We start from the raw sequence: 27,111 nt of genomic DNA on the forward strand, positions 1-27,111 counted from the left end.
TAACAAGAAGGTCTTCCTTGAGCACGATGAGTATCTTGAATTAGAAAAGAAGTCATAAACTTCTGTGAATGACTTCTGTCTGCTTTATAGGAGAAGTTGCTGCACTACGCCTGTATGTCTCAACATCGGCTCCACATCACAGAAATGGAACCTGTAGAATTCTGCCTACCTGAGGTGGTATCCAGCATGAGCAGCTACTGAACAGGACCCAAAAGCTGTGACCCATAACATGAGAGTCTCATTTAAAGAAAAACTCCCACCTCTAGGAGGTAACTGAAATCTCTATCCGGTTCCAAACACTGTCATTCGGGTCCCTGACAGATAGGCAATCTCCCCCATAGACAGGTAGCATAAGCAGCCTTTGCTGGAAAGTAGTGAGCCCTGTGAAAAAGATACATGGGGATGTGTCAGCTCTCAAATAGATTGATGTGAATGGGATCCTGGAATAAGGACCTTAGCCAGGGAACTGCATGCATGGATTTTTCTCACGCTGTACATTTTACTAGCCAGAAGTGATTCCAGTAGATAGTTAACTCTTCTGTGAAAGAGAGAAAATATATACTTTGAGGAAAGAGCAAGACGACTCAACCTTGGGGATGTCTAAAGGATGATTAACTGAGGAAGTGCTAATCAGGAAGACCATTATATTGACATTCTTGAGGGAAACATCCTGATGTATGCACTTTGATACATCACTGATCAATGTAATGAGAACAGTTGGCTGAAAAACAAAGATTAGGACTATTCTAACGTGAGCTATCCATGAACTATCCTCATTATAATAGTAAAAATCACACCCTAGGATGTGAGACCCCAGCCCATCCAGGAACCCTTCCACTCTGAAGATGTGCAGAATGATTCTGTCATGTTAGCTTTATAATTATGTAAGCAGTCAGAGGCTAGGGGATTGTAAAAACATAAATGTATTGATAAGAGATTGTATAAAGAGTGGCACAGAAAATCTGTAGGTGTGCCAGCCCTGTGGAAAACCACGTGGTACTCAGACTTGTGCAATTCTGAAATAATATCTAAACCTAGTGTGTGGATTGGCTTATTGCACATTGGGTAATGAATCCAAGCTTTTTATCAGACAACAAAAGCAGCCCCCAGGGTATTCATAGTCCCTTGCTCCACAAACAAGAAGTCCAGAAACAGTTTTACCATTCACACCTCTGTTTGCTCATGGGCTCTTCCTCATTCCAGAGAGTTAACTAATAAGTGTGTTTGCTCAAGTTTAGCCCAGTACAGCCAGCAAGATGACTCAGGGAGGAGGCAGTATGGCATTGACACTCAAAAAAGCTATGTGCAGTCATTTTCAAATTTGGAAAGCTAAGAGACAGGTTTTCACAGAAAAAATACACAAGAGATGGTCACTATTCTACAAGTCATAGACTTCAGTCTGGTATTCTCAGACAGCTCTCTTGCTGCTTTCTTCATAATATGAGACCATCATACTTCCAAAATACTCTTTTCTGCTACTTAGAATACTTTGCTCCAGTGATATTGCAAAGAGCTCTTACCCTTGGCAGCAACTAGCCTCATAGCTGCCAAAGCTCTAATTGTATATAATCTGCATTATAAGAAACAGACACTAATTTTGCTCAAGTTGCCTTTTGCCACTAAGGAAAATTAGGAGTACTTTCATAGGTGAAGGAAGGGGAGAGGAAAAAAAAAATGCACGAAACTTTGTGGGTATGCCTTTTTGCATGTATCCCAAAATGCAGAGTCAGAATTCATATGCTGGAACTTCAATTACCTTTTAAGAAACTGGAGATCCAGAAGTTGGATGATGAAGTTTTAAGTAGCTGAGGGTACTTACTCCAAAAAAAGACAGGTCTGAGAAGAAAAAAATATATACATTTTCTTCATGAACAGAATACCATGTTGAAATTGGGAATCTTAATACTTTCCAGAAATCTGCTGGTAAGGATTTGATCCCAAGTCTTGAGAAATGATAGGATCCTGAGACAGTAAGTCAACCCCAAGAACGACAGGAGAGGATGTGAATGTTACCACCTGTCATTAAAAAGCAAACACCCCAAGTGATGTGGTGGCAGCAGCAGCAAGAGGAGAGGACGCACAAGCAGGCAGGTCTCTCTGTCAAACTCAACTGCAGGAAGAAAGGGCAGAGCTGGAACCTGTAAAGACAGGGTCATAGAGGACAGATGACGTAATAAGAGAGTGGATGAGCTGAAAACAGTCAAGGAAGTGGAGAGGGTCAAGAAAGGAGTTATTTCATGCAGTAGAAAGAAATAGCCAACAGAACAGAAAGCAATGTTTCCATTTTGGAAAGAACCTTTTAGCAAAGCAGTGCTCCCCAGCCCAATATTTGGCTGTCATCCTGCAAAATAGTATTTTATTTTTCAGATTTTCGCACCTCCTTAGGCATAACGTACTGATTCTTCACTGTTTTTTGTTCCTGCAAAGAGTCATTTTTAAACATATAAAGTGTTGGAGAATATCAGGACTCCAAGCACATAATAACACATGTATGATTTCAGACAGCTTTATTAATTTAATAAGAAACTTTATTAACTGTTATCAGAGGGATAGAATGGCAGCATCTATCCCTCTGTCCTCGTGTTCTCTACCCAGTTGTTGCAGAGACCCGATTTACACACTGTTTCAAAGAGAGGAAAGAAGTAAGGAAGAAACATAATATTAACAAAGTCAAGTGTGCTTTCTTGGGAAGGATGGACTCCAGAATATCATTTATATGTTAACAAGAAGGAAGTACCCATTCCTGGAAGGGGTGGACTCCTTAAGTATCTTGTTAACTGCCACAACTGACACCCTGGTTAGACATGTAGGAGTGTCACACCCAGTATTATTAGCTCAGAAAACAGGAATAATCAAACTGCTAGGTTTTGGTTGAAAGCAATGTTCTTTTTGCTAGGTAAACTTCTTCGTCAGACCTCTTAGATCTTAAATATTGTTTTGTTGGTGGTGGTGGTGGTTTTTGTTTTGTTTTGTTTTGTTTTCCCACCACACAGGGACTCCATTTTTAGGGCACATTTCAATTCTGAAATTTTCATTTAGAAGCCAGCCTGGAGTTTTTGTGTCGCAGCCACTGCAGAGCCTGCAGGGTGTTAAGCGAGGTGCAGAGCGCGGCCCCCTCCTGCAGCCACCGCAGCCCACGCCCAGCTGCTGGGGCCCTACCCAGTGCCCGGGGTCCTGGGGTCTGCCCAGACTGGGGGACGCTGCTGCTGCTTTCCCCTGCACAGATTCAGCCAGTAGCAAATCTGAGCACGTATCCCAGAGACAGTGTCCCAGAGGAGGGGAAGTGAGATTAATATGTATATATCCCATTAATGTAAGTACCCTAGCAGTAGCCCTTGGTGTGCAAGCTAGGAGGAGCGATCCCCCTTGCACCCAGCGCTGCAATAAACATACCTACTTTATAACTCTCCTTGAGTTGTAAAGTTTGATTTCCGCACCTCACAGCTGGTACAACAGAAGTAAGGGAAGCCATCCAAAGGGACCTGGGAAAAAGCTTGAGAAGTGGCCCCTCATAAACATAATGAGGTTCAACAAGTCTTAAGTGCAGGGTTCTACACCTGGGTGGAGGCAATCCCAGACATGAGGACAGACTGGGAGAAGAACTCATTGAGAGCCGCCCTGCAGAGAAGGACTTGGGGGTTCTGGTGGACAAAAAGCTCGACATGAGACAGCAGGGCACGCTTGCAGCCCAGAACGCCAACTGCACCCTGGGCTGCATCAACAGAAGAATGGGCAGCAGGTGGAGGGAGGGGATTGTCCCCCTCTGCTCCACCCTTGGGAGGCCACATAGAATCATTAAGGTTGGAAAAGTACACACTTGAAGTACTGCATCCATATCTGGCAACACCAGCACAAGAAGGATGCTGATCTGTTAGAGCGGGTCCAGAAGAGGGCCACGAAGATGATCAAGGGCCTGGAGTATGGGGCTTCTTCTCCTATGAAGACAGGCTGAGAGAACAGGGGTTGTTCAGCCTGGAGAAGAGAAGGCTCTAGGGAGACCTCATTGCAGCCTTTCAATACTGAAAGGGGACTTATGAATTAATGGAGAGCAACTTTGTACATGGACAGATAATGATAGTACTCGTGGGGATGGTTTTAAACTAAAAGAGGGGAGATTTAGATTAAATGTTAGGAGGAAATTCTTCATTCAGAGGGTGGTGAGGTACTGGGACAGGTTGCACAGAGAAGTGGATGCCCCATCCCTGGAGGTATTCAAGACCAGGTTGGGCTAGGCCCTGGGCAACCTGATCTAGTGGGTGGCATCCCTGCCCATGGCAGGTGGATTGGAACTAGACGATCTTTAAGGTTCCTTCCAGCCCAAGGCATTCTATGTTCCCTCAAGTACCTGGCAAGGCTCCTCTGTCCACCCGGAACCCCTCCCCAGACTCCAGACCCCTTACCCACTTCAAGGGTTGCCCATTGACTAGCTGATCCAGCTTGAAGCTCACCGCAAATGCACACAGTCACACACTGGTCCCTCACGCACACCACAGGCACAAGTGTCCCTGGGCATAGCAGCATGGACTCACCTGATATCCTGGCCTGACACCCCAGCCCAGACCCAAGGCCCCCATTACTCACTGGCTCGTCCAGCTCAAAGTTTGCAGGTGAATGCACATGTACACCCCATGCAGGCCACTTGGTGAAGATGCAGACACTCGGACCCCCCAGCAGCCAGCACCAGGCTGTGACCCGTGGCCCTGATCCAGCTGCTGGTGCCGAGCCTGCACTCACCTCAGTCACACCAGTTGCCCCCAGTAGCTCTTTGGGAGCACACAACGCCCACACCCCATGGCTGAGAGTAGAAGATCCCCCACTCGCTCCAGTAGCTGATGCCAGGACCCCACTGGACCCAGTAGGTGGCACCACAGGCCAGGTGCCCACTCCTCCAGTCTTAACTGGCGCCCAGTCCACTCACACAAACACATACACAAGCACCTGTGAGTTAAAAAAAAAAAAAGAAAAAACAAAAAAAAAAAAACAAAAAAAAACAAGTAGATAGGACAGACCGCGGTGATCAGATGCAAACCAGACAAGTGTACATCCCATTTTGCCTGTGAACCACCATTTTACACTTTTTCTGCCTACCACCCCCCCCCCCCCCCCCCCCATTTGTTCCTCCTGCACCCTTTTCACCATGCACTTCCCACGTGGGTTTGCAGAGCTCTGCAGTTTCCTGTATCCCTCACAGTCCAGGGTCCCCGTGGTTTACAGTCTTATCTCTTGCAAAGTCCGTGTTGATCCTCCTAGAAGTATTTTGTTAGCTCATCAACTAGTGTGAATGGGAGGTTTTTTTCTTGTCATTGTCTCCATGTTTGTTTTGTCAGGTCTGTGCCTTAGCATTTTGCATATTGTTCCCCTTTCTTTTGATCTTATCAGCCTGATCCAGAAATCCTCACTCAGAAAATGTTGCTTGAATCAATATTCCCACATCCTGTCTCTTTTCTTATTTATTACAACTGTCCAGGTTTGTTTCTGGTCATTGTCTCCTAACTTAGAAGTCCTTGATCAAGATAACCCTGCTGGAATAAACCTTCCACATTCTCACATGCCCTTAACAATTAGTGTGACTGACCAGACTTGGTTCCCATCACTGCCTCCCTTTCTTTTTATCACTTGTTGCCTTGGCAAAGGTTCCTGACCAGGTAGGTGCCCTTAAAGGAGAAGGCACTCTCATACATACGTCTCCCCAATATAGGTCCTGATGACCCCAAAACACAAGGCAGCACTGAGGGTCAGAAATACAGCATTAAATATGTGCAGATAACAGGACACCATCTCCCTCTTGATCTTAATGTCCTTCTCCCTCAGAGGCTGCTTCATCTTGCTTAGGTTCAGAAACAGCTGTTGAAGAAAAGCAAACACATTTTTAAATGCCCATTGTCTTGGAGCAGTGCTCAGCAAGCAAAACACCATTTGCCATTTAGAATACAATCTATTACAAAGGTCTGGTGGCAAATATGACTTTTAGCAAGATAATCCAGTATTCATAGGGTTACATTATGGTTGCAGGATCCACAGAATGTAGGCATTTTTTTTTTCCTCTAGACATTGCTCCAACCTTGCTAGTTAAGGGATTGCATCACATGTCCCACATGATGCTTTGAAATAACTTGGAAAACTTAAGATATGGATTACCTTATGGTTGCATGAACCACAGAACAGAGGCAAAAATCCTTTAATGGATTAGTCATTTTTTAAATGAGGGAAGAGGGGGGTCCAAGAAAGCTGGTTAATATTAACAGGTCACCTCCTCTGAGCTCAAGAGCTGACCTCCCAACAGAGAAGACAGGAAAAATGCTGGGAGGCATTCATGGATGAACAAGGAGCTCCTGTCCAAACTCAAACAGAAAATGGAAGCATGCAGAAGAGGAATACAGAGACACTATCTGAGCATCCAGGAAAAATGTGGGCCCATTGCTGAACAACACTGGGTCCTGATTACAGGGGAAAGGGAAAAGGCCTAGGTACTGAATGCCTTTTTGCCTCAGTCCTTACCATCAAGACTGGCCTTCAGGAATCCTGGGTGCAAGAGACGCAGCACTGTCTGCGGTGTAAAAAATTTTTTATTCTAAATGAATTCTAAAAGAATCAGATGATGAATTAGAAGAATTAAAGAATTTCAGAATGAATGACTAGCTGGGTGGATGAGGGGAAAGCAGTGGATGTTTTCTACCTTGACTTCAGCAAGGCTTTTGACACTGTCTCCCATAACATCCTCGTAAACAAGCTCAGGAAGTGTGGGATGGATGAGTGAACAGTGAGATGGATTGAGAACTGGCTAGATAGCAGAGCTCAGAGGGCTGTGATCAGCAGCACAGCCTAGTTGGAGGCCTGTAGCTGGCGGTGTCCCCCAAGGGTCAGTACCGGCTCCAGTCCTGTTCAACTCATTCATCAGCAACCTGGACAATGGAATGGAGCGCACCCTCAGCAAGTTTGCTGATGACACAAAGCTGTGAGGAGCGGCTGATACCCTAGAGGGCTGTGCTGCCATTCAGAGGGACCTCGACAGGCTGGAGGGTTGTGTGGTGACGAACCTCATGAGTTCAAAGAAAGACAAATGCAGGGTCCTGCACCCAGGATGGAGTAACCCCATGCACCAGTACAGGCTGGGGGCTGACCTTCTGGGAAGCAGCCCTGTGGAGAAGGACTTGGCTGTTCTGGTGGACAGCAGGCTGACCATGTGTCAGCAATGTACCCTCGTGGCCAAGAGGGCCGATGGTATCCTGGGCTGCATTCGGAAGAGTGTTGCCAGCAGGTCAAGGGAGGTGATCCTCCCACTCTACTCAGCCCTGATGAGGCCTCACCGGGAGTATTATGTCCAGTTCTGGGCTCCCCAGTACAGGAGGGAAATGGAACTACTGGAGCAAGTCTAGCAGAGGACTACAAAGATGATGAGGAGACTGGAGCATCTCTCATACAAGGAGAGGCTCAGAGAGCTGGGCCTGTTTAGCCTGGAGAAGAGAAGGCTGAGGGAAAGCCCCATCCAACCTGGGCCTGAACACTTCCAGGGATGGGGCATCCACAACTTCTCTGGGCAACCTGTGCCAGTGCCTCACCACCCTCAGTGTAAAGAACTTCTTCTGAATATCTAATCTAAACCTAGCATTTTTTAGTTTAAAACCATTCCCCCTTAGCCTCTCACTACACTCCCTGACAAAGCGTCCCTCCCCAGCTTTCCTGTGGTCCCCCTTTAGGTATTGGAAAGTCACTATAAGGTCTCCCCAGAGCCTTCTCTTCTCCACGCTGGACAACCCCAACTCCTTCAGCCTGTCTTCATAGGAGAGGTGCTCCATCCCCTTGATCATCTTTGTGGCCCTCCTCTGGACTCATTCTAATAGCTCCATGTCTTTCTTGTACTGGGGCCCCAGAGCTGAATGCAGTACTCTAGGTGGGGTCTTAAGAGATAATGATAATTCAGCAAGAGCAGGAACAGTGGTCCACTTGCTATTCACATTTAGTACCTTAATAGAATCATAGAACATCCTGAGTTGGAAGGGACCCATAAGGATCATCGAGTCCAACCCCTAGTTCCACACAGGTCTACCCAAAAATTCAGACCATATGACTAAGAGCACAATCCAAATGCTTCTTAAACTCCGACAGGCTTGGTGCCATAACTACGTCCCTGGGGAGCCTGTTGCAGTGCACGACAACCCTCTCACTGAATAACCTCTTCCTGATATCCACCCCGAATCTCCCCTGCCTCAGCTTGACACCATTCCCGCGGGTCCTATCACTGGTGACTGAAGAGAATAAATCGGCACCTGCCTCTCCACTCCCCCTCGTGAGGAAGCTGTAGCCTGCGATGAGGTCTCCCCTCAGCCTCTTCTTTTCCAGGCTGAACAGGCCAAGTGACCTCAGCCGCTCCTCATACGTCTTCCCCTCTAGGCCCTTCACCATCCTTGTAGTCCTTCTCTGGACACTCTCCAAAAGTTTAAGGTGCAGTTTGGGCTGGCTGTCCTGGCCCTCAGTAACTGTGATGGAAACTCATCTACCCACAGACTAGAGCAACGAAGGGCTCTACCCCAGCCTGCAGAACGGTTCAGTAGCACCAGAGATACCAAAGCAAGGCAACAGAAGGGTAATCCCTGCAGCTCCAGCCAAGACTACACAGCGTGGCAACTGCAGCAACTCTGATCCTGCAACTCCCTTCCAGAGAAGTGGGACTGTAAGACTTAGCATACCAGGGCAATATAGACCTATAAGACTCTTAAAAGGTACTTAGCAGCAGTACTAAGTCTGCTCCATGAGCACATCCCTCCCAAGAGATGAAACAAATGGCTGAGAAGTGTTGTGCAAAAAGAGAAGGTGATACAATTCTTTCTGGTTCTTTAAGCGGGAGAATGTCAGGTTATGTGATAAAAGCTCATCTGCCCAGCCACAAAGGAACACAGAAGCATGATGACAGGTGGTCATCCCCCGCAAAACACGCTCTGATGTCACTGCCCCCAGCCCCACCATCACTTTGACTTTACAGCTGCAATCTGTTTGCTTTATTCTGGGAAAAGAAAACACATGAAGAGGGAGGGGAGGTTCCAGCTGGTCAGGACACCCAGGGCTCTGGGGAAGGCCCAGATGCCTGGGTCCTCAGAGGGCAGAGGCTGAGGAAGTGGAGTTTTCTGGAGGAGCTGCCAGGCCCAGCAGCCCCCGGGCGGTGGCAAAGAGGTTGAGCGGTGCAGCACCATCGGTGATGAGGGTCGACTGGAGTCCCAGGCCCTGCAGCAGCTTCACCTGGAGGTAGGCACAGTGCTGGTCATCCCTCCCAGCACACCACAACCCTGGCAGACCACAGCCCCTCCAGCGAGTCCAGGCAGGCACTGCCTCCTAGCCTTGTCCTCCTTGAGCCGCTTCCCCACTCAGACGTGCCCCGTGGAGACCCCTCCCCATGGAGACCCCTACCAACAGCCTGCCCCCACAGGCTCAACACCCACAAAGCCCCACCCGCTCCCCCGAGATCCAACCCCCCCAAGCCAGAGCCCAGCCTCTGCAGCCTCCACCCCTCCAAGAGGCCACGCCTGACGCCACGCCTCCCACAAAATGGCCGCCACTGCGGACCCCGCCCCCTCTTAAGCCACTCCCCATCTTAAGCCACGCCCCTCTTAGGCCCTGCCCCCCTCCTAGGCCACACCCCACCCACCTGCAGCTCAGGCCCAGCCCGGGCGATGTCCCGAATGGTGTCGGGGCCCAGGGCCCTGGCCACCTCCCGCACCCGCGAGGCCTCCACATCTGCCAGCGCCTGGGCCCGCGTCGCCTCTACCTCCGCCCGGGCCCGCTGCGCCTTCACCTCCTGCGCCTGCACCCGCTCCAGCCGCTTCAGCTCCGCCTCCTGGGGGTGGAGAATGCATCGGGCCCGCCCCTTTTGCTGGCGGACACACCCACCCACCACAGGCCCCTCCCGCTGAGCCCACAGGCATGCTGCTCATAGGTTATATGCCCCCCGTAGGGGCGGGGCTAGAACGGGACACGCCCCCTAGGGCAGCCCCACCCCCTCCTCCCAGCTCCTCCCCAACCCCAGGCAACCTGAGGCACCGTTAGCCCCGCCCCTCCCATCAGTCCCTGCCCCTCCCTCCAGTCCCTGCCCCTCCCTCCAGTCCCTGCCCCTCCCTCCAGTCCCTGCCCCTCGCTCCAGGCCCCGCCCCCTCGCTCCAGGCCCCGCCCCCTCGCTCCAGGCCCCGCCCCCTCGCTCCAGGCCCCGCCCCCTCGCTCCAGGCCCCGCCCCCTCGCTCCAGGCCCCGCCCCCTCGCTCCAGGCCCCGCCCCCTCGCTCCAGGCCCCGCCCCAACGCACCGTCTCTATGGCGACAGCCTCAGCCTTGAGCTTGGCCTGGAGGATGGCAGCTTCGCCCTCGATGCGGGCAGCCTCCGCCCGGGCCTGAGCCTCCGCCCGGGCCACCCCCGCGCTCTCCACCGCTGCGCTGTGGGGCTGTGTCACACACCACACCGCCACGGGCCGCACCCCCTCCCACCACGCCTTCCACCCCCAGCCCCGCACCTCCGCCCCAGTGCCCTCGGGGAAGATGGAGGACCACAGTTCACACTGGGAAAGCAGCAGAGCCCCAGCGCACCTTGGGGAGATGGAGGGCCCCAGTACACCCAAACCCACTGAGGAAGACCTCAATGCATGCTGGGAAGATGGAAGACCCCAGTGCCTGTGAGCAAGCAGAAGCCCTCAGAGCCCCCAGGGCAGTGCACAATGAGTTGACCTGAGAGCCTCGAGCTCCAGCAGTTCTCTGCGTGCCCGCTCAGCCTCAGCCTGGTCAAGGAGGCGCTGTCGTTCCAGGCGTCCTCTGGCCTCCTGCGCTAGGCGCTCTGCCTCATGCCTGTTGACAGAGACCAAGGGATGCGAGATGCATGGGACACTGGGGACAGGGTGGGACACAGGCTATGCTGAAGATATGGGGGAAACTGGGGGTGTGGGGAGGCAATGAGGATATGGGGGATGTTGGGAACATGGGGAAACAGGGCATGCTGAGGGTATGTGGCATGTAGGGGATGTGGAAAGACACGGAAGGAAGTTTTGGGACATGGGGAATATGGAGGACATTTGAGGACGTGAGGGACGTGGGGGAGACAGACACAGGACATGGCAACACAGGGCATACGAAGAGCCAAAAGTAAACATTTGGGGACATGGAGGGACTTCTGGAGAATCAAGGGAGACCTGTCATTGGCCTCCTGGGAGTTAGAGGTGATCCTAACAGCAAATTGGGAGGTGCACTGGAGAAACACAGGTGACATAAGGAGGACTTGGTGGGACATGAGGTGACATGGGGAAACATGGGGACCTAGCAGCAGCCTCCTGGGAGTTGGTGGCAATCTCGATAGCCAGCTGGACACTGCGCTGCAGGGCATCGCGGGTGCGCTGGTCCACAGGCTCCACACTCTGGATGTCGACGCTTGTCACCACCAGCCCATTGGGGGCAAAGCGGAGCTGCTCCCGCAAACGCCCACTCTCATCGAAGCCAAACACAGCTGAGCAGATGAGACGATTTGAGTTCTGGGGACATTGGGGACATCAGCGTCACTTGGGGATGTTGAGGCTGTTGGGGCAGTGGGGACACTGGGGAACATACAGGGCTTCATCAATGCTAAACAGAGCCAAGCAGAACAGCCTGTTTGAGTTCTTGGGCATTGGGAAATTCCTGATGTCCCCAAAGACTCTTGGGCACATCAGAGGCTCAGAGGGACAACGGAGACCCAGGGTAATATGCAGGAGCCACAGGGTTATGCCGAGTGACGCAGAAGGGACACATGCAATGTTGGGGGGGGGGTGGGATGTTGAATCTGAGTGGACCACGGTCACACATGCAACATATGAAGACATGTGGGGGCACAGGTGACACAGGATGGTGCACCAATGACCTAGAGTAACATGGTAGGAGGAGGGGGCGGAGGCACTCGTGATGCAGGTGAAAGTGGGGGTACATGGGCTCGACCAAAGGGAAACACGTGTGACCAACAAGACCTTGTGGAAGTCATCAAAGGTGACGGCAGCAACAGCGCCACGCACACGGGAGGCCAGGGCCTTGCAGGCATCACCCACAAAGTCGGGGACACTGAAGAGGCGCCCCAGATCTTTTGGTTCTTCTGGTACCTCAAAGTGCCTGCAAGGAAAGTGTCCTCAGGTCTCTCCCACCCCAGAGTGCTCCCACCCTGGTCCTGACCCTGGCCTGATCCCACTCCCACTGCCATAACCCACCTCTGTCCCAGAACCACCAACCAAAGGCCAAAGCATCAGGCTCCACCCAGCTGCCAAGCTGCACCTCTTGGCTCTAGCACATGCTCCTTAACTAAAGGCTCTGTCCCCAGTGATGACCCAGGATCTGGTCTGTCCCCATATTGTTGTCAGTGCCTCCACCAGATCCTGCCCCACCTCCTCCTTGTCCTCCTAGCCCAGTCCTGCCCAAGCAGCATCACTGCCCGATAACCCCGACGCCACCCACGGCCTAACCATGGCCCCACAGCCCAAGTCCTGATCCCACAGGGCTCAAGGCCCTATCCCCAGCATCCAAAACTATCCCAAATCTAACCCCGCCCCCAGCCCTAGCCATGTCCCCAAGGCTCACACCCAATCCCATCCCACACCATTTACCTGAGACGGTTCCAGGCCCCCACCCTCATCACCCGTCCCCATGGCCCACCGACATAAGCCTCACCCACCAGTTGTAGGCCAGCTGGAGCTGGAGGCGGGCATGGTCAGCAGTCTCGATGGTCACGATGTCGGCACAGAAGTCGGGGCCAAGACGGAGGCAGAGACTGCGGCGGGCATGGGGCCGCTTGGGGCGGCCTGCTGAGAGGGACAGGACCGTCAGCTGCTCCCCAGGACCCAGCACCACCAGTTCAGGGCCCAGCACCACCCTGCAACACAGCAAGAACACACCAAAGATAAGCCATGACACAGGTCCCAGCACTGTCACATGCACCACGGAGACCGATACCACCCACAGCATGTCAAGGACAAGGACATGCTGTGACCCATGGGTGGAGGCATAGTCACACTGGAGCCCAACACTACCCTGTGTTATAACAAGGACATGGAAAGGATATGGGTCACATGCTGAGGATACAGGTCACAAGACGGGGACACACCAAGGACTTATCACAGAACCACAGAATCCCAGACTGGCTGATGCTGGAAGGCAACTCTGGAGGTCACCTGGTCCAAGCCTCCTGCTCAAACAGGGCCACCTAGAGCCAGTTGCCCAGGACCACATCCAGACAGCTATCTCCAAGGTGGGAGACTCCACAACCTCTCTGCGCAGCCTGTGCCAGTGCTGAGTCACCCTCGTAGTGAAAAAGCATTTTCTGAGGCTCAGAGGGAACCTCTTATGATTCAATTTGATCCCATTGCCTCTTGTTCTGGCACTGGGCACCACTGAAAAGAGCCTGGCTCCATCTTCTTTGACCACCCCTGCACTCAGGTGTTTATCTACATTGATAAGATCCTCCACCAAGGCTTCTCTTCTCAAAGCTCAGAAGTCCAGCTCCCGCAGCCTTTCCTCCAGGAAATGCGCTCCAGGCCCTTTATCATTTCTGTGGCCCTTCATTGGACTCTCCCTGCAGGATGGGCAGGTTGCTCTTGTAATGGAGAGCCCAAAACTGGATGCATTGCTCCAGGCGTGGCTTCACCAGTGCTGAGCAGAGAGGTGCATTACCTCAACCTGCTGGCAACACTTTGCCTAATGCAACCACTAGCTGTCACTGTGGCAAGGGCACATTTCTAGCTTATGTTGGACTTAGTGTCCACCAGGACCACATTTTGCAGAACATTTTCTGCAAAGTTGCTCTGCAGCTGGGCAGCCCCAGCATAAATGGTGTGTGGGGCTGTCCCTCCCCAGGTTCAGGACTTTGTACTTGTCTGTGTTGAACTCCATGAGGTTTCTGCCTGTCCAGTTCTCCAGCCTATCCTGGTCCAGGCCCTCCTGTGTTACAGCAGCAGGACCCTCTGGCATCTCAGCTATTCCCCCCAGCTTTGTATCAATCACAGACTGGCTGAGGATCCACTCTGCCCCCACTGTCCAGATAATTACTGGAGATGTCAAATATGACTGGACTGAGTACTGATCCCTGGGGTACACCACCGGTTACTGGCCTCCAACTAGACTCCATGCCACTGGTCACCACCTTCTGGGCTCAGCTGCTGAGCCACTCTTCAGTCCACCCTGTTCTGTGCTCATCCAGCCCAGGCTGCATCAGCTTGCCAGTGAGGATCTTATGGGGGACTGTGTCAAAGGCCTTCCTGAAGCCCAGGTAGACCATATCCACCGGTCTCCCCTTGTCTACCTGGCCAGTCATTTCATCACAGAATGCTATCAACCATGTCCATCAAGCATGACTTCCCCTTGGTAAATCCACGCTGACTACTGCTCCTGATGATTTTCTTGTCTTTCCTGTGCCTGGAGATGGTTGCCAGGATTAGCTGCTCCATCACCTTCCAAGGGATCGAGGTGAGGCTGATGGGCCTGTAGTTCCTTGGCTCCTCCTTTTTGCCCTTGAAGAAAAGTGTAGCGCTTGCTTTCCTCCATTCCTTGGGCATCTCTCCCAGTTGTCATGATCGTTCAAAGATCACCAAGCATGGCGTTGCAATGACATCAGCCAGCTACTTCACCACTTGTAGTTGCATCCCACCAGGGACTACAAAACTATATATACCCAGTTTGCTTAAGTATCCTCAAATCTGATCCTCTGCCACCAAGGGCATGCCTTACTCCAAGCTTTCTCCCTGGTCTCCAGAGCCTAGGATACCTGAAGACCGGTGTGTCTAATATAGACCGAGGCGAAGGTGGCATTCATTGCCACAGCCTTTTCTACATCCTGTGTCACTAGGTCCCCTGCCTCATGCAGCACTAGGCCCATATTTTCTTTAGTCTTCCTTTTGCCCTTTCTGTACTTGCAGAAGCCCTTCTTGTTACCTTTGACATCTATTGCCAGATTCAGCTCTAGGTGGGCATTGGCTTTCCTATCTGCAACCCTGCATGTTTGGACAGTGTCTCCATTTTCCTCTAAGGTTACCTGTCCCTGCTTCCATTTTCTGCATGTTTCCTTTTTGTTTGAGTTTGGCCAGGCTTGTTTATCCATGCAGATCTCCTGACATTGTTGACTTACTTCCTGCTCTTGGGATGGACTGCTCCTGAGCTTGGAGAAGGTAAGCTTTCAGAACCCCATAGGACTCTTCCAAGCAGGTCTTTGGAGAAGCCATAGTCTGCCCTCCTAAAGTCCAGGCTTGTGATCTTGCTTTTTGCCTTGCTTCCTCCCCTCAGGAGCCTGAACTCCACCATCTCATGGTTACTGCAACCATGGCTGCCTTTGACTTTCATATCCACGTATCCTGCAACTGAACACAGATCTCTAATTCCTTTTGTTGATACCCCATGCTGCATGCAATAGGATACAGACCCTTCAGAAGAGGCTCCCCAATGTGCTCATTTCCCAGAAAGTGTATGTTTTCTTTCCCCATAATCACGTCTTGTAGGCACATACATGCTTACAGACAAACACTCATGGTGATCCTGCTTCACAACTCCTCCTCACCAGAAGGATCAAGGAGACCGCCACCTGGGCCTCACACCCCTGATTATCGCCCCCAGAGTTCTCTAGTCACATTTGATACTCCCCAGGTAGCTCCTTGCAGTATCATTGGTGCCCACATAAAAGCTCAGCAGGGGAGTAATAGCCAGAGGGTTGGACTAGCTTTGGCAGTCCTTCCAGAACATCCTGGATCTGGGCCCCCAGCAGGCAGCAAAAGAGGCCAGGTTGACCAATGGGTGCCTCCATCCCCTGAAGCAGACAGACGCCCACCAGTATCACTCACCAATTCCTCCCGTTGCTCCTACATGGCTCAGGGTCAGTCTGCCCAGATGCTTCATTTAAAACACACCCAGCTCCTGCCTCCTCAGCTTTGAGGGCAGCAAACTTACTACGCAGCTGCAAGCCTTCACGGGGAGCAGGACCACTCCTCTTGGCATCAGAAACCTCCAGTTTCCAGCCTTTGCCTTCCTCAGTTTGCACATACCACTCTGCTAGGAACAGGCTCTGTCTAGCTCACATGCCAAGGACATGCCATGACATGGAGGTCCCTGCTTCTGCTCCCCAGGGCCCCATAACACCAACTCAGAGCCCAGCACCAGCCTGCAGGGTCACATGCCACAGATATGCCAAGGATATGGATCATACCCAAGGACATGCTGCAGACACACCAAACACATGCTAGGATACATGGGTCCCCACGCTGTCACCCAGTCCTCAGGGCCCAGACCACCATCTCAGGGCCTAGAACCACCCAGCAACATGCCAGAGACACAGGTGAGTGGTCTAGGCACATGAAGGACATGCCATGCCACGTGTCCCAGCATTATCACCTGCTCCCTAGTCCCCAGTACCACCAGCTTGGAGCCTAGTACCACCCTGTACCTACATACACCAACTTTAGGCTATAGACACTGGCCACATGCCAAGGACATGCAATGACAGGCAGGTTCCTGCACCACCACCTGCTCCTCAGGGCTCAGGACCACCAGAATGGGGCCTAACACTATCCTGGGCCAGTACATGCTGATGACACACCAAGGACATGAGTTACATGCCAAGGACATGCAATGAAATGCAGGTCCCTGCATTGTCACCTGCTCCTTACGGCCCATCACCAGCCTGTGGGATCACACACCAAGGACATGAGTTACATGACAGAGACATGCCAAGGACGTGTTATGAGTCTCTACACTGCCACCTGGTCCCCAGGGCCCTGCATGGCCAGCTCAAAACGCAGCACGACTTCACAACCTGTCAAGGACATGCAAAGGGTCAAATGCCAAAGTACATTGGGTCTGGCTGGGATGGAGTTAATTTTCTTCATAGCAGCTTGTATGGTGCTGTGGTTTGGATTTGGGACCAAAACAGTGCTTATAACACACCAAGGTTTCAGCTACTGCCTAACTGCACAGCACCAAGGCCTTCGCTGCTTCTCCGGCTGCCCTGCAAGCAAGGAGGCTCAGGGTGGGCAATAAGATGGGAGGGGACACAGCCAGGACAGCTGACCCCAACTGGCCAAAAGGCTATTCCAAACTGTATGACATCATAAAAGTTGGTATTTTATAAAAGCTGGGAGAAAGGAGGAAGAAGAGGGACATTTGGAATGCTGGCATCTGTCTTCCCAAGTAACCATTGCACATGATGAGCCCTGCTCATCGTAAGCCCTGGGAATGGCTGAACATCACCTGCTGATGGCAAGTAGTGAATGAACTCATTGTTAGATTTCTCTTGCTTGCACACAGAGCTTTTACTTTACCAGCTAAACTTTATCTCAACATGAGACTTTCCTCACCTTTACCTTTCCAATTCTCTCCCCCATCCCACTGGGGGAAGTGAGCAAGCAGCTGCGTGGTGCCAAGTGCCAAGCAGCCTAACAGGGTTAAACCCACAACACAAGGACATGCCAAGGACACACAAGTCCCCACACCATCACCTGCTCCCTGGGACTTGGCACCACCAACACTGGGCCCTACATGGATCAGTGGGGCCACCTACCACAGACGTGCCAAAGACATTAGTCACATGCCCAGGACACACCAAAGATGTACAGGTCCCAGTAACGTCATCTAAACCCAGCACCACCCTCTGCGTCACCTCCATGCCCAAAACCTCCTCCTGCGTCCCCCCCACCATATCCACCACGTCCCTTCCCCACCATGTCCAGAACCACAGGTGCTCACCGTGCCCGCCGCTCCCGGTAGTCGTAGACCTGCACAGCAGCATTGTGGGGCACCTGGTAGGTGACGGCACGGGTGCGGTCACGGTGTTGGACCCCAGCATCCAGGCTCGAGGAGGAATGGACCCCAGCATCCAGGCCAGTGCTGTCTCCACGGGCTTCGGCCAGCAGTGCCTCCACCCCAGGGGGCAGCTCCTTCTCCCACAGCTCCTCGGCCTCCGTCAACATGTAGGTCTGGCCCGTCACCACCCGCACCTGCATTCACACCCACCTCACGGTGCTGCTGGGTTGGGACGGCCGCTGGGGGCACTGGGAAGGGATTTGGAGGGCACTGGAAGCACTTGGAGGGTGTATGAAGGCATTAGGAGGGGGACTGGGAGCATTGGGAGTTTGGGGGTACTAGAATGGGTATAAGGGATACTGGGAGCACTAGGGTCATGTGTCTGGTTTGGGGGAACTGGATTGGGGTTTGGATGCACTGGAAGCAGATATACTGTATACTGGGAGCCCTGGGATGGACTGTGGGAGGTGATGGGGGGTACTGAGAAGGGGGCCAGGGAGCACTGGAAGCACGACTGGGGCCACATGGGATACTGGGAGCACTGGAAGGCATTGTGTGGAACACTGGGATAGGTTACAGGGGTATTGGGAGCACTGGGAAGGGAGCTGGAGGCACTAAGATGGATTTTGGGAGCACTGGGAGAGGGTCTGGGGATACTGGAATGGGATATGGGGGCACTGGAGGAACGTGGAACACTGGCAGGAGAACTGGGGGCACTGGGCGTGGGAGTGGAGGGCTATAGTGAGCTTGCAAGATTACTTGGGCTATAGGGAGTCCTAGCTGTTTTGGGGAACTACGGGGAGCTATGTGCATTATGGGAAGCTACTGAGGGCAATGGGGAGGGACCTACAGGCATCTGTGGGGGCCACAGGATGCTATAGAGGGCTGTGGGTGAGTGGGAAACGTTTATGTGGGTCTACAGAGGATTATTGGGGGTTATAAGGAGCTGCAGGGGTCTATGGAGAACTACAGAGTGCTGTAGGGGAGCTCTAGAAGTCTACAGGGAGCTACAGGGGGCAGTATTGGGGTTACGGGGAGCCACAGAGAGCTAAAGTAGGCTATAAGGCAGTTACAGGAGACATTATGGGCTATAGGAGGCCACAGGAAACACAGCTATAGGGAGCCATGAGCTCCAGGGGAGCTATAGCAGCAGGGCAGGCACCTTGCCAGTGCGGATGTCGCGCACATAAATGCCCTCGTTGTCAGCTAGGGCCACAGCCCGGCGACGTTCCAGCACAGCCACCTCGGCAGGTGGCACATACTCGAGGGGGCCCCGGGCCAGCCAGCGGTCACCTGCACGCCGTGTCACCTCTGTCCCTTCCTGGGGATGTGGGGATACCATCAGCAACCAGCCTGGGGATGCAGGGACACACGGACCCCTACCCAACCCCTGGCTGGGGACAGGGGGACACACGCACATCTCATGGCCCTCTGCTACCAGCCAGTCTGACGACATGGAGACAGGGACCACCCCCACCGCCTGCTAGCTTGGGGACAGCATCCCCTCCCATTGTCCTCTGCTACCCACCTGGCTTGGAGACCCAATGATAAAGACAGATGTCCCCTCAAGTGTCCCCTGAGGCCTCCATAACCCCCCAGACATCCCTCACATACCCAACTGTCCCCAGGTACCTGACCGTCCCCCATGACATCTAACCACCAGTGGGTCCCCCAGTTGTCCCCTTTGTCCCCCAATCACTCCTGGTTGCCGCAGTCATCCCAGGCTCCCTGGACCCCCAGTTTCTCCCAGGTGCTTCCAGGTGATCCTGCAAGCCTGGGTGTCCTCTGGGTCACCTCATTGGTGTCCTTGATGGTCTGGAGTGCCTGAAGCAGTAGCCCCTCATCCTCAGACAGCACAAAGACATCCTGGATGCCAGCCTGGAGCCGCTCGCCTGGTTGCAGAAAGAAGGACTTCTCCCCCTGGGGACATGGGAATGTGTCACCAGCAGGGCAAGGATGTGGCAACGTGGTGAGGACATGGGGCAGGGGCGTGAGGATACGGTGACACACAGTACTGGGATATGTGGATGGGGGCATTAGGGCCCCTTAAGGATTCCTCTGGGTCCCTGTGGACCACTTTCAAGACCTTCAGGAATGTCTACAGGTACATCAAGGCCAACTTCAAGTCCCTGGGGACCAACCATGGCCTGCTGTAGAAGCTTAGCATCCCTCATCAACACATTAAGGCTAATTTAGGTGTTGTAGGGTCCCTTGAGACCATCTTTGAGACATTTGGGGATGCCTATGTGTACATTAGGGCCACCTGTGGGCTCCTTGGGGGCACTCAGGGCACCTTGGGGACACCTTAGGGGTCTTGTCAGGATCCCTCAGGGATAACTTTGGGACTTTAAGGGATGCCTCAGAGATGCATTAGGGTCCCTCGGGGCCACCTTTGAGACCTCTGGGGACACCTATGCATATACCAGATTCCCTCAGAGCCATCTGTGTGGCCCTTGGGGCCACCCTCAGGCCCTGGGGTCCACACTTGGGACCCTTGGGGCACCTTACTGTCCCCCGCTGATACATTAGGGGCACATTATGTCTTAGAGCTACTCAGGACCACCCTTGATACCTGTGGGGAAGCTAAAGCCACAATAGGTCACCTGCAAGTCCCTGGGGACCACCCTTGGTTCCCTGGGGTGCCCACCTTGATAACACGCTGCTGGCCCAACTGGGGCTGCCCGTTGGGCCCCACGGGGTCGAGCACCACGCAGTACTGCCGGGGACCCAGCGTCGTCACCTGCACCTCAGCCACCACCTCCTCGAACACCTCTGGGACATAGGCCTCGCTCTGCTCCTGCGTCACCAGCCACTCCTCACCCGTGCGGCGCACCCGGCCCTGTGCATCCTCAAAGGTCCGTACGGCTCGCAGGTGCAGGGCTTTCTACAGGAGGGAGGGACACAGTGGGTGATGGGACACCAAAAGCTGGCCCCACCAGGCCTTGTCACCTGTGTGGGCAAGGAGACAGGGTTATGGGACTTCAGACTTGTCCCAGAGGGTCCTCATTATGTGTGGGTGAAGGGAAGACAGGGACACAGTGGATTGCAGCAGGGCTGGACCCTCTAGAGAGTCCTTGTCACCCACAGGTGCAGGGAAAAAGGGGACACAGTGGGCTTGGGGCGGGGGGAATGGGCCCCTCAAACATATCCCCAAGGAGTCTCATCACCTGCAGGTACGGGGGGCAAAGACATCAAGACCTGTCCCAGAGTGGCCTCATTACTTATGCAAGCAGGGGGACAGGGATGCGGTGGGTGCAGGGGACACGACTCTCTGGAGAGTCCTTGTCACCCATGAGCACAGTGGGGACAGAGACACAGCAGGTCGGGGGGAGACAGGACTCTGAAGGGTCCTCATCACATGTGGGTGCAGGGGGCACAGGGGGGGGATGGTACCCCACACCTATCCTGGAAGGTCACTTGTCACCATGGGTGCAGGAGAATAGGGACACAGAACCCCCAAACCCATCCTGAAAGGTCCTTATCACCTGTCTGTGCCCGGAGCACGTAACAGGACCCCCAAACCAGAAGGTCTTTGTTACCTATGAGTGCAGCAGGAATGGGGTCATGGTGGGCTGGTGGGGACAGGATACCCAGAGGGTCCACATCACCCCCTGAGGCAGGGGGAACAAACGCATCATAGTTGAAGGGGACAGTACCCCTCACACAGTCCTCATCACCCATGGGTGCAGGGGGCATGGCAACGGGGTGGGTTGGAAGGGGACAGGATCCATAGGTCCCCCAGAGGGTTCTCATCACCCATGGGTGCAATGGGGACAGTGCCATGATGGATCAGGGTGATAAGACCCTTCGCCCATCCTGGAGGGCCCCTGTCACACCCATGGTTGCAGGAGAATAGGTACGTGGACCCCCAAACCCAGTCCAGAGGGACCTCATCACCACAGGCACCACGGGCATGGCGACACTATGGGCTCAGGTCCTGGAGAGTCCCTGTCATCTGCAGGTGCAGGGGAAACCATGGGCAAGGGTCACGATGCCAGGTACCTTGTCAGTGAGGACGTAGGCGTCCACAACGTCGACCACCTCCTCGTAGACACCGGGCAGGTAGGCACCCACCCGCTTCACCAGCCACTCCTCCCCTGGGAGCAGAGGGATGGGGCTAAGGATGCTGCAGCGCTGGGCAGCATGGGGACTGGGAGTCCCAGCGGTACTGGGACGGGATGGGTTTTGAGGGGACTGGGGAATATGCAGGTCCTAAGGGTGCTAAGCATCCTATGGATCTTAAGTGTCCTAGGAGTGCTGGGAGCAAAGGGTCCTACGGGGCAGATGGGAGAATCCTAAGGGTGCTGGAAGTACTGGTAGTTATGGGAGCCCTATGGGTACTGGGGATCTTGATGAGGGGCTAGGGGATAAGACAGGGTCCCACAGGTGCTATGGGAGAGGAGGAAGGTTATGGGGGGGGCAGGATGGGTGTTTTGGGGATCACAGGGGCGCTGTGGGGTCAGACAGGGATGCTGGAGGTGCTGTGGGGTGAGAGGGGGTGCTGGACAGTGGAATGGGAATGCTGGAGACCCCAGGGAAGCTGAGGGATGAGGCAAATGTCCCATACATGTTGCAGTGTGGGGAGGTGTGCCCAGGGGTGCTTCTGAATAACACAGAAATCCCATGGGTGTTAGGGGGTGACACAGGGCTCCCAGTGGTGCTGGAGGGGTCCCATGGGTGCTCAGGATGCTAGGAGTCCCAGGAGGGCTGTCAGACAACATAGAAGGTGCGTGCATGCTGGGAGGAGACACAAGGATTGTGGGGGTGCTTGGGGTCCCAGGAGTCTTGGGAGATGGGTTGGGGCGCTGCAGGCTCCAGGGGCACTCTCAGATGACACGGAGCTCCCATGGGTGCTAAAGAGCAACACGGGGGTCACAGAGGGGCTGGAGGGCGAGAAGAGGATCCCGGGGTATGGGGCATGGTGTCCCAGGGTGTCCCAGGGCTGCCTTCAGGCAACACTGAGGTCCCATGGGTGCTGAGAGGGCGGACACCAGAGGCACAGGGTGACATTGAGCCAGCTAACACCGAGGCCACTGAGTTAGGGCTGAACCCAGGGAGCCCTGGAGTGTCACCGGGTGCAACTGGGTGTCCACGAGTGCTACCTGTGACACGGCGGATGCCCTGACGGTCGAGGCACTCCTTGCGTGCTCGCAGGCGGATGGCCTGGTTGTGCCCAATGACAGTGGCCTGCAGCGTCTCGGCCACCTCCACCTCCTTGCGGGGGATGTAGGTACCTGCATGTAGGCAGCACCATCAGCCCCCAGCTCCCTGAGGTCTCACCAGGGGGGTCCGCAGGAGGGTGTCCCTGCTCACCAGGGCCCTCGAAGAGCCACTCGTCGCCTGCTACGAACTTGTTAGAATCCTCATCCTCAAAGTCAAGCAGGGCCCGAAGGCGCAGGGCAGTGTCAGCCAGCACCACCTGCAGTGGGGTGACACCCTGGGGACACAGGTGTCGGAAGAGTTGAGTGAGACAGCGTGGGGACATGGGCATCATAGTGGAGGCATGGCAGATGTGGAGGGTCAGAGGGATCGTTTCAGGGGTTGTCCTGGGGACACAGTAGAAGACATGGGGACACAAAGTGGTCACTGCAGGAGATGTAGATGGGAAGTGTCACTGTGGACTAGGTGGGGACACAGGGTCACGACAGGGCTGTGAGGGTAAGGGGGGTACAAGGGTCCTTGCAGGGAAATGGTGGACATGGGGGTCATTGTGATGGACCTGAGTGGAACCCTGGGGACTGGGACACAGGTTTTCACCATGGGGGATGTGGGCGAGAGGCTGGGGATGGGGACACTACAGGGGCACGAGTGACACTATGGAGACAGAAGACACTGAAGGGATTGGAAACACTGCAGGGACACCTTGGGGAGAGGTACACAGGCTCAGCACAAGGACAAGGACTACACACTGATGGGGGTCTCTAGGATAAACTCTGGGCCATGAGATGGCTAGAGGCGGTATGGAAGAGAACGGGGAGCTATATGGGCTATAGGAGCTGTGAGAAACAAGAGGGGGATTAGAGGAGCTACAGGGGCTATGGGTAGCCACGGAAGGTTAGAGATGTGTTACCAAGAGGGATTGTGGAGTCTATAGAAGTTACAGGAGGCTGGGGGGTGGGAGAGTGGGAGGGAGTAGAGGAAGTATAGGGGTGCCAAATGAACTGTAGGAGCTACAGGGGTGCTGTAGGGCATGTAAAGAGCTGCAGGAAAACATGAGCAGGTAGCTGGAAAGATTACCGAAAAACCCAGTGGGCTACAGGAACTATAAGAGAGCCATTGGTGAGCTAGAGGTGTTCCAGGGGTCGTGAAGGGCTAAAATAGCTGAAGAAGCTATAGGGGACCACCGCAAACTGCAACTATGGAAGCTATAAGAGGCCACGGTGGGGCTAAGAGTTATAGAAGACTGTCATATGCTACAAGAGCTGGGTGGTTGTCTATAATTACCAGGAAGGCTACAGGGGACTGTGGGGGCACTGCAGGGTGGGGGTTGTTACAGGTACCTGCTGGAGCTCCTCGCCAGGGTACAGGGGGAAGGGCTCCTGGGCCAGGCGGACATCGAGGTCAGCATGCCGTAGACGGACCTGTCCCGCGCCATCGACCAGCACAGCCCCCGTAGGGCTCCGGGCCACAGGGTTGAGCACCACGCAGTAGTGGCGGGGGGGCACCATCACCATGCGTTTGGGCGCAAACACCACCCTGTGGGTACCCCCACACTGCTCCCCTCAGCTCTAAAGAGCCCCCAAGGCCCTATGGAACCCCTCAAGTCCTCCACAGCCCAGTCGAGCCCCACAGCCCTCCTATGGCCCTCTACAGCCTTATGGAACCAAGTCAGTCCTATAGAGCTCCTACAATCCTACAGGACCCTCAAAAAAAAAAACAAAAAAAAAAAAAAACAGCCCCACAGAGCCCCTGCAGCCCTTTACAACTCCAACAACACCTATCCCCCCCCCCCCCCCAGGGCCCATGGAGTCCACATAGTCCTATAGAGACCCCCAACATCTCCCACAGTTGTAAAGAGCCCCTACAGAGCTCCCTCAAACATCAGTCACAGCCCTGTAAATCCAGATCACTCTGTAGCTACATAAATCCCCCCCATCCCATAGCACTAATGTTTTGTAGTCCTGCCAACCGCAGCGTGGTACTCCCATCCCACAGCCGCCCTCCCCTGCCATAGCATCCACGTCTTTCGGTGCTGCCAGATGTAGGAAGGAGACTCCCCAGCGCATACATGTCTCCCTGCCCCAAAGCGCCCACCTCTCGTGGTCCTGCCGGATGTAGGTGTGGGGCCCAACCTCCACACGAGTGACATTGCTGTTGAGGTCCAGCACGTGGACATAGTGGTAGGGGGGTATGCGGATCACAGGGTCTTCCATCGCGTAGGAGGCTTCACTGGGCAACGGGAGACTTTGCCACGGGGACAGGTGAGCTTGCTGTGGGACAGAACAGCCTGTTGTGGCTCACTGTGGGAGCGGTAGGCCTCGTCACAGGCTAGAAAAGCTCTCCACAGGGCAGGTGAAGTCCCTGGAGGGCAGATGAAGTTGCCACGGGGTGGATGAGATTGCCAGGGGAGCAGAAGACCTTGCCATGGACTCACAGTGGGGTAGGAGACCACGCCACAGCTCACTGAGAGACCTCGCCATGGGCTCTGCAGTGGGGTGAGAGACTATGTCACGAGACAGAAGGGCTTGCCAGAAGGCAGACGAGCTCGCTGCAGGGCAAAAGACTTCCCCAGGGAGAAGGCGAGCTCGCTGTGGGCTGGGCAATCTCGCCGCGGGGAAGACGACCTCACCGTGCCGCGGGTAAGCTCACCACGGGCTGCGACACCTCAAGATGGATGGGAGACCTCGCCGCGGGGCCGGAGAGCTTTCTGCCGGGCAGATGACCTTGTCGCGGGGCAGGAGGAGACCTCACCTGGCGTGGCGCCGGAGATGACCTCGCCGGGGGCGGGGGGGGGGAAGCAGGAGATCTCCCCTGGGACACAACACCCGGCGGCAGAGCCCGGAAGAGCTCTTTGCCTTTGTCCTGGCCCAGCCCTGCAGGCAGGCAGGGCCCAGCCCACCGGGGCCGCCCCACGGGCCCGCATCTGCCCCCGCCCGCGGCAGGGCTGACCCCCGGCAGGCCGTGCCCGTGCCCCCCCGGATTTACCCCAGGTAAGGGGAGGATTTACGCAGGGCAGGGCTCGTCCCAGCCCCCGCGCCCCGAGGCGGATCTGCCCCGGGCGGGTCCCTGATCCGTGGAAGAACTCTGTAACTCAAGGCAAATGAGTTATACAGTAGGTACGTGGTTTATTTCGGCGCCGGGCGCACGTGGGGATAGCTCCCAAAGGCATGCGCGCCCTAACGCGGCAACTTGCTTTGGTTACGTGCAGTAAAGAGTTACATATGCATGAAGTTTCCCAATACGCCTATACACACGCATAACCTACCCCCGCTTTCTATTAAAATTAGCTCCAAGAAGTCACTTCCTTAAACTCCTCCCATCTGCGCCTGCACAGTGCCTTCTGGTGGTGGTCGTCCGGGGGGTCGGGGGGATGAAGTCAGATAACTCCTCTTCATCACCATTAGTTGACCCCCCTGCCTTTGGACAGACTCAGCTGCTCCTTGGCTCTTGTCCAAACCACAAGGTCGGTCCCACCTGGTTTTTGAGACAGGTTCCCCATTTTTGTCAGGAAACATCTGTGAGGGGCCCCGAGACTCCTTGTTTCGGTTAATTTGCATAGCAGTAAGCAAAGACACTCGGCAACATCTATTTTAATGTGATTAAGCAAGCCCCCATTCTTCCATTCCTGGCTTTAATAATAACGATTGTTTTATTTAGAAATCATTAATGTGATTAAACAAGCCCCCATTCTTCTAACCCTGGCTTCAGTGGGGGGCAGAGGAGGGTGACACGGGCCGAGAATGTGGGGATGGAGGGGCACAGGTGGTTATGCAGGGACAGGGGAAAACATAGGGACACAGTGTGGGGGCACCCAGGAGGGCGGCTGGGGACAGGGACCATGAATGGTGGGGCCCCTGCTGTGTCCCCAGGGTTGGGGTGTGCCCAAGGGACAGATACCCCACAACTCGTGTCCACAGGAAGCTGCTTCAGGTTCTGGCCCTCTGCCCCAAGGAGCACGTGTCTCTTTCCTGGTGGCATAAGGACACCCTGGAGCCCAGGGTGGGAGGTGGCACCCTCACCCACGATGGCATCTGGGCACCCACCTCATCTGCCTCCCTGCAGGCAAGGACCCTCAGAGACCACGGAGGTGCCGAGGAGAAGGAAGGTAGGATGCTGTGGAGCGTTGGGGTGAGGGGAGTGTGGGCCTTTGGGTGCCTCCCCAATGCCCCTTGCTGTGTCCCCAGG

At 54.3% G+C, this 27,111-nt stretch overlaps 1 protein-coding gene across 4 annotated transcripts; it reads right to left on the reverse strand.

The window, feature by feature from the left end:
* Positions 1-8,850: 8,850 nt before the first annotated feature.
* MVP (major vault protein) lies at positions 8,851-25,818 on the reverse strand. 4 transcript variants are annotated; one of them, XM_048054972.2, is made up of 18 exons: positions 25,556-25,818; positions 25,361-25,411; positions 25,021-25,196; positions 24,267-24,462; positions 23,080-23,203; positions 22,869-23,000; positions 21,769-21,863; positions 20,414-20,650; positions 19,561-19,686; positions 18,929-19,087; positions 17,710-17,960; positions 12,662-12,859; positions 11,967-12,105; positions 11,287-11,498; positions 10,705-10,821; positions 10,290-10,416; positions 9,641-9,829; positions 8,852-9,234 (listed from the first exon to the last, which is right to left on the reverse strand). In XM_048054972.2, exons 3-18 carry the CDS (start codon positions 25,137-25,139, stop codon positions 9,091-9,093), a joined length of 2,565 nt encoding a protein of 854 aa, XP_047910929.2. In that variant the 5' UTR covers positions 25,140-25,196; positions 25,361-25,411; positions 25,556-25,818; the 3' UTR covers positions 8,852-9,090. The 4 variants fall into 4 exon arrangements, with proteins under 4 accessions (XP_047910930.2, XP_047910929.2, XP_047910928.2 ...); XM_048054971.2 differs by having other exon boundaries at positions 25,576-25,812; XM_048054973.2 differs by lacking the exon at positions 25,361-25,411 and having other exon boundaries at positions 8,851-9,234; positions 25,678-25,796.
* Positions 25,819-27,111: the final 1,293 nt, after the last annotated feature.

The sequence above is a fragment of the Anser cygnoides genome, chromosome 38 (assembly GCF_040182565.1).
Source record: "Anser cygnoides isolate HZ-2024a breed goose chromosome 38, Taihu_goose_T2T_genome, whole genome shotgun sequence".
Lineage (NCBI taxonomy): Eukaryota > Metazoa > Chordata > Aves > Anseriformes > Anatidae > Anser > Anser cygnoides.

What these genes read in the sequence shown, in the direction of transcription:
- MVP (XM_048054973.2), bottom strand. Translation starts at nt 25,139, where the DNA reads ATGGAAGACCCTGTGATCCGCATACCCCCCTACCACTATGTCCACGTG. An exon ending in ATCCGGCAGGACCACGAGAG is followed by an intron (nt 24,463 to 25,020) that starts GTGGGCGCTTTG and finishes GGGTACCCACAG; the next exon opens with GGTGGTGTTTGCGCCCAAAC. An exon ending in GTGGCTCTTCGAGGGCCCTG is followed by an intron (nt 23,001 to 23,079) that starts GTGAGCAGGGAC and finishes GCCTACATGCAG; the next exon opens with GTACCTACATCCCCCGCAAG.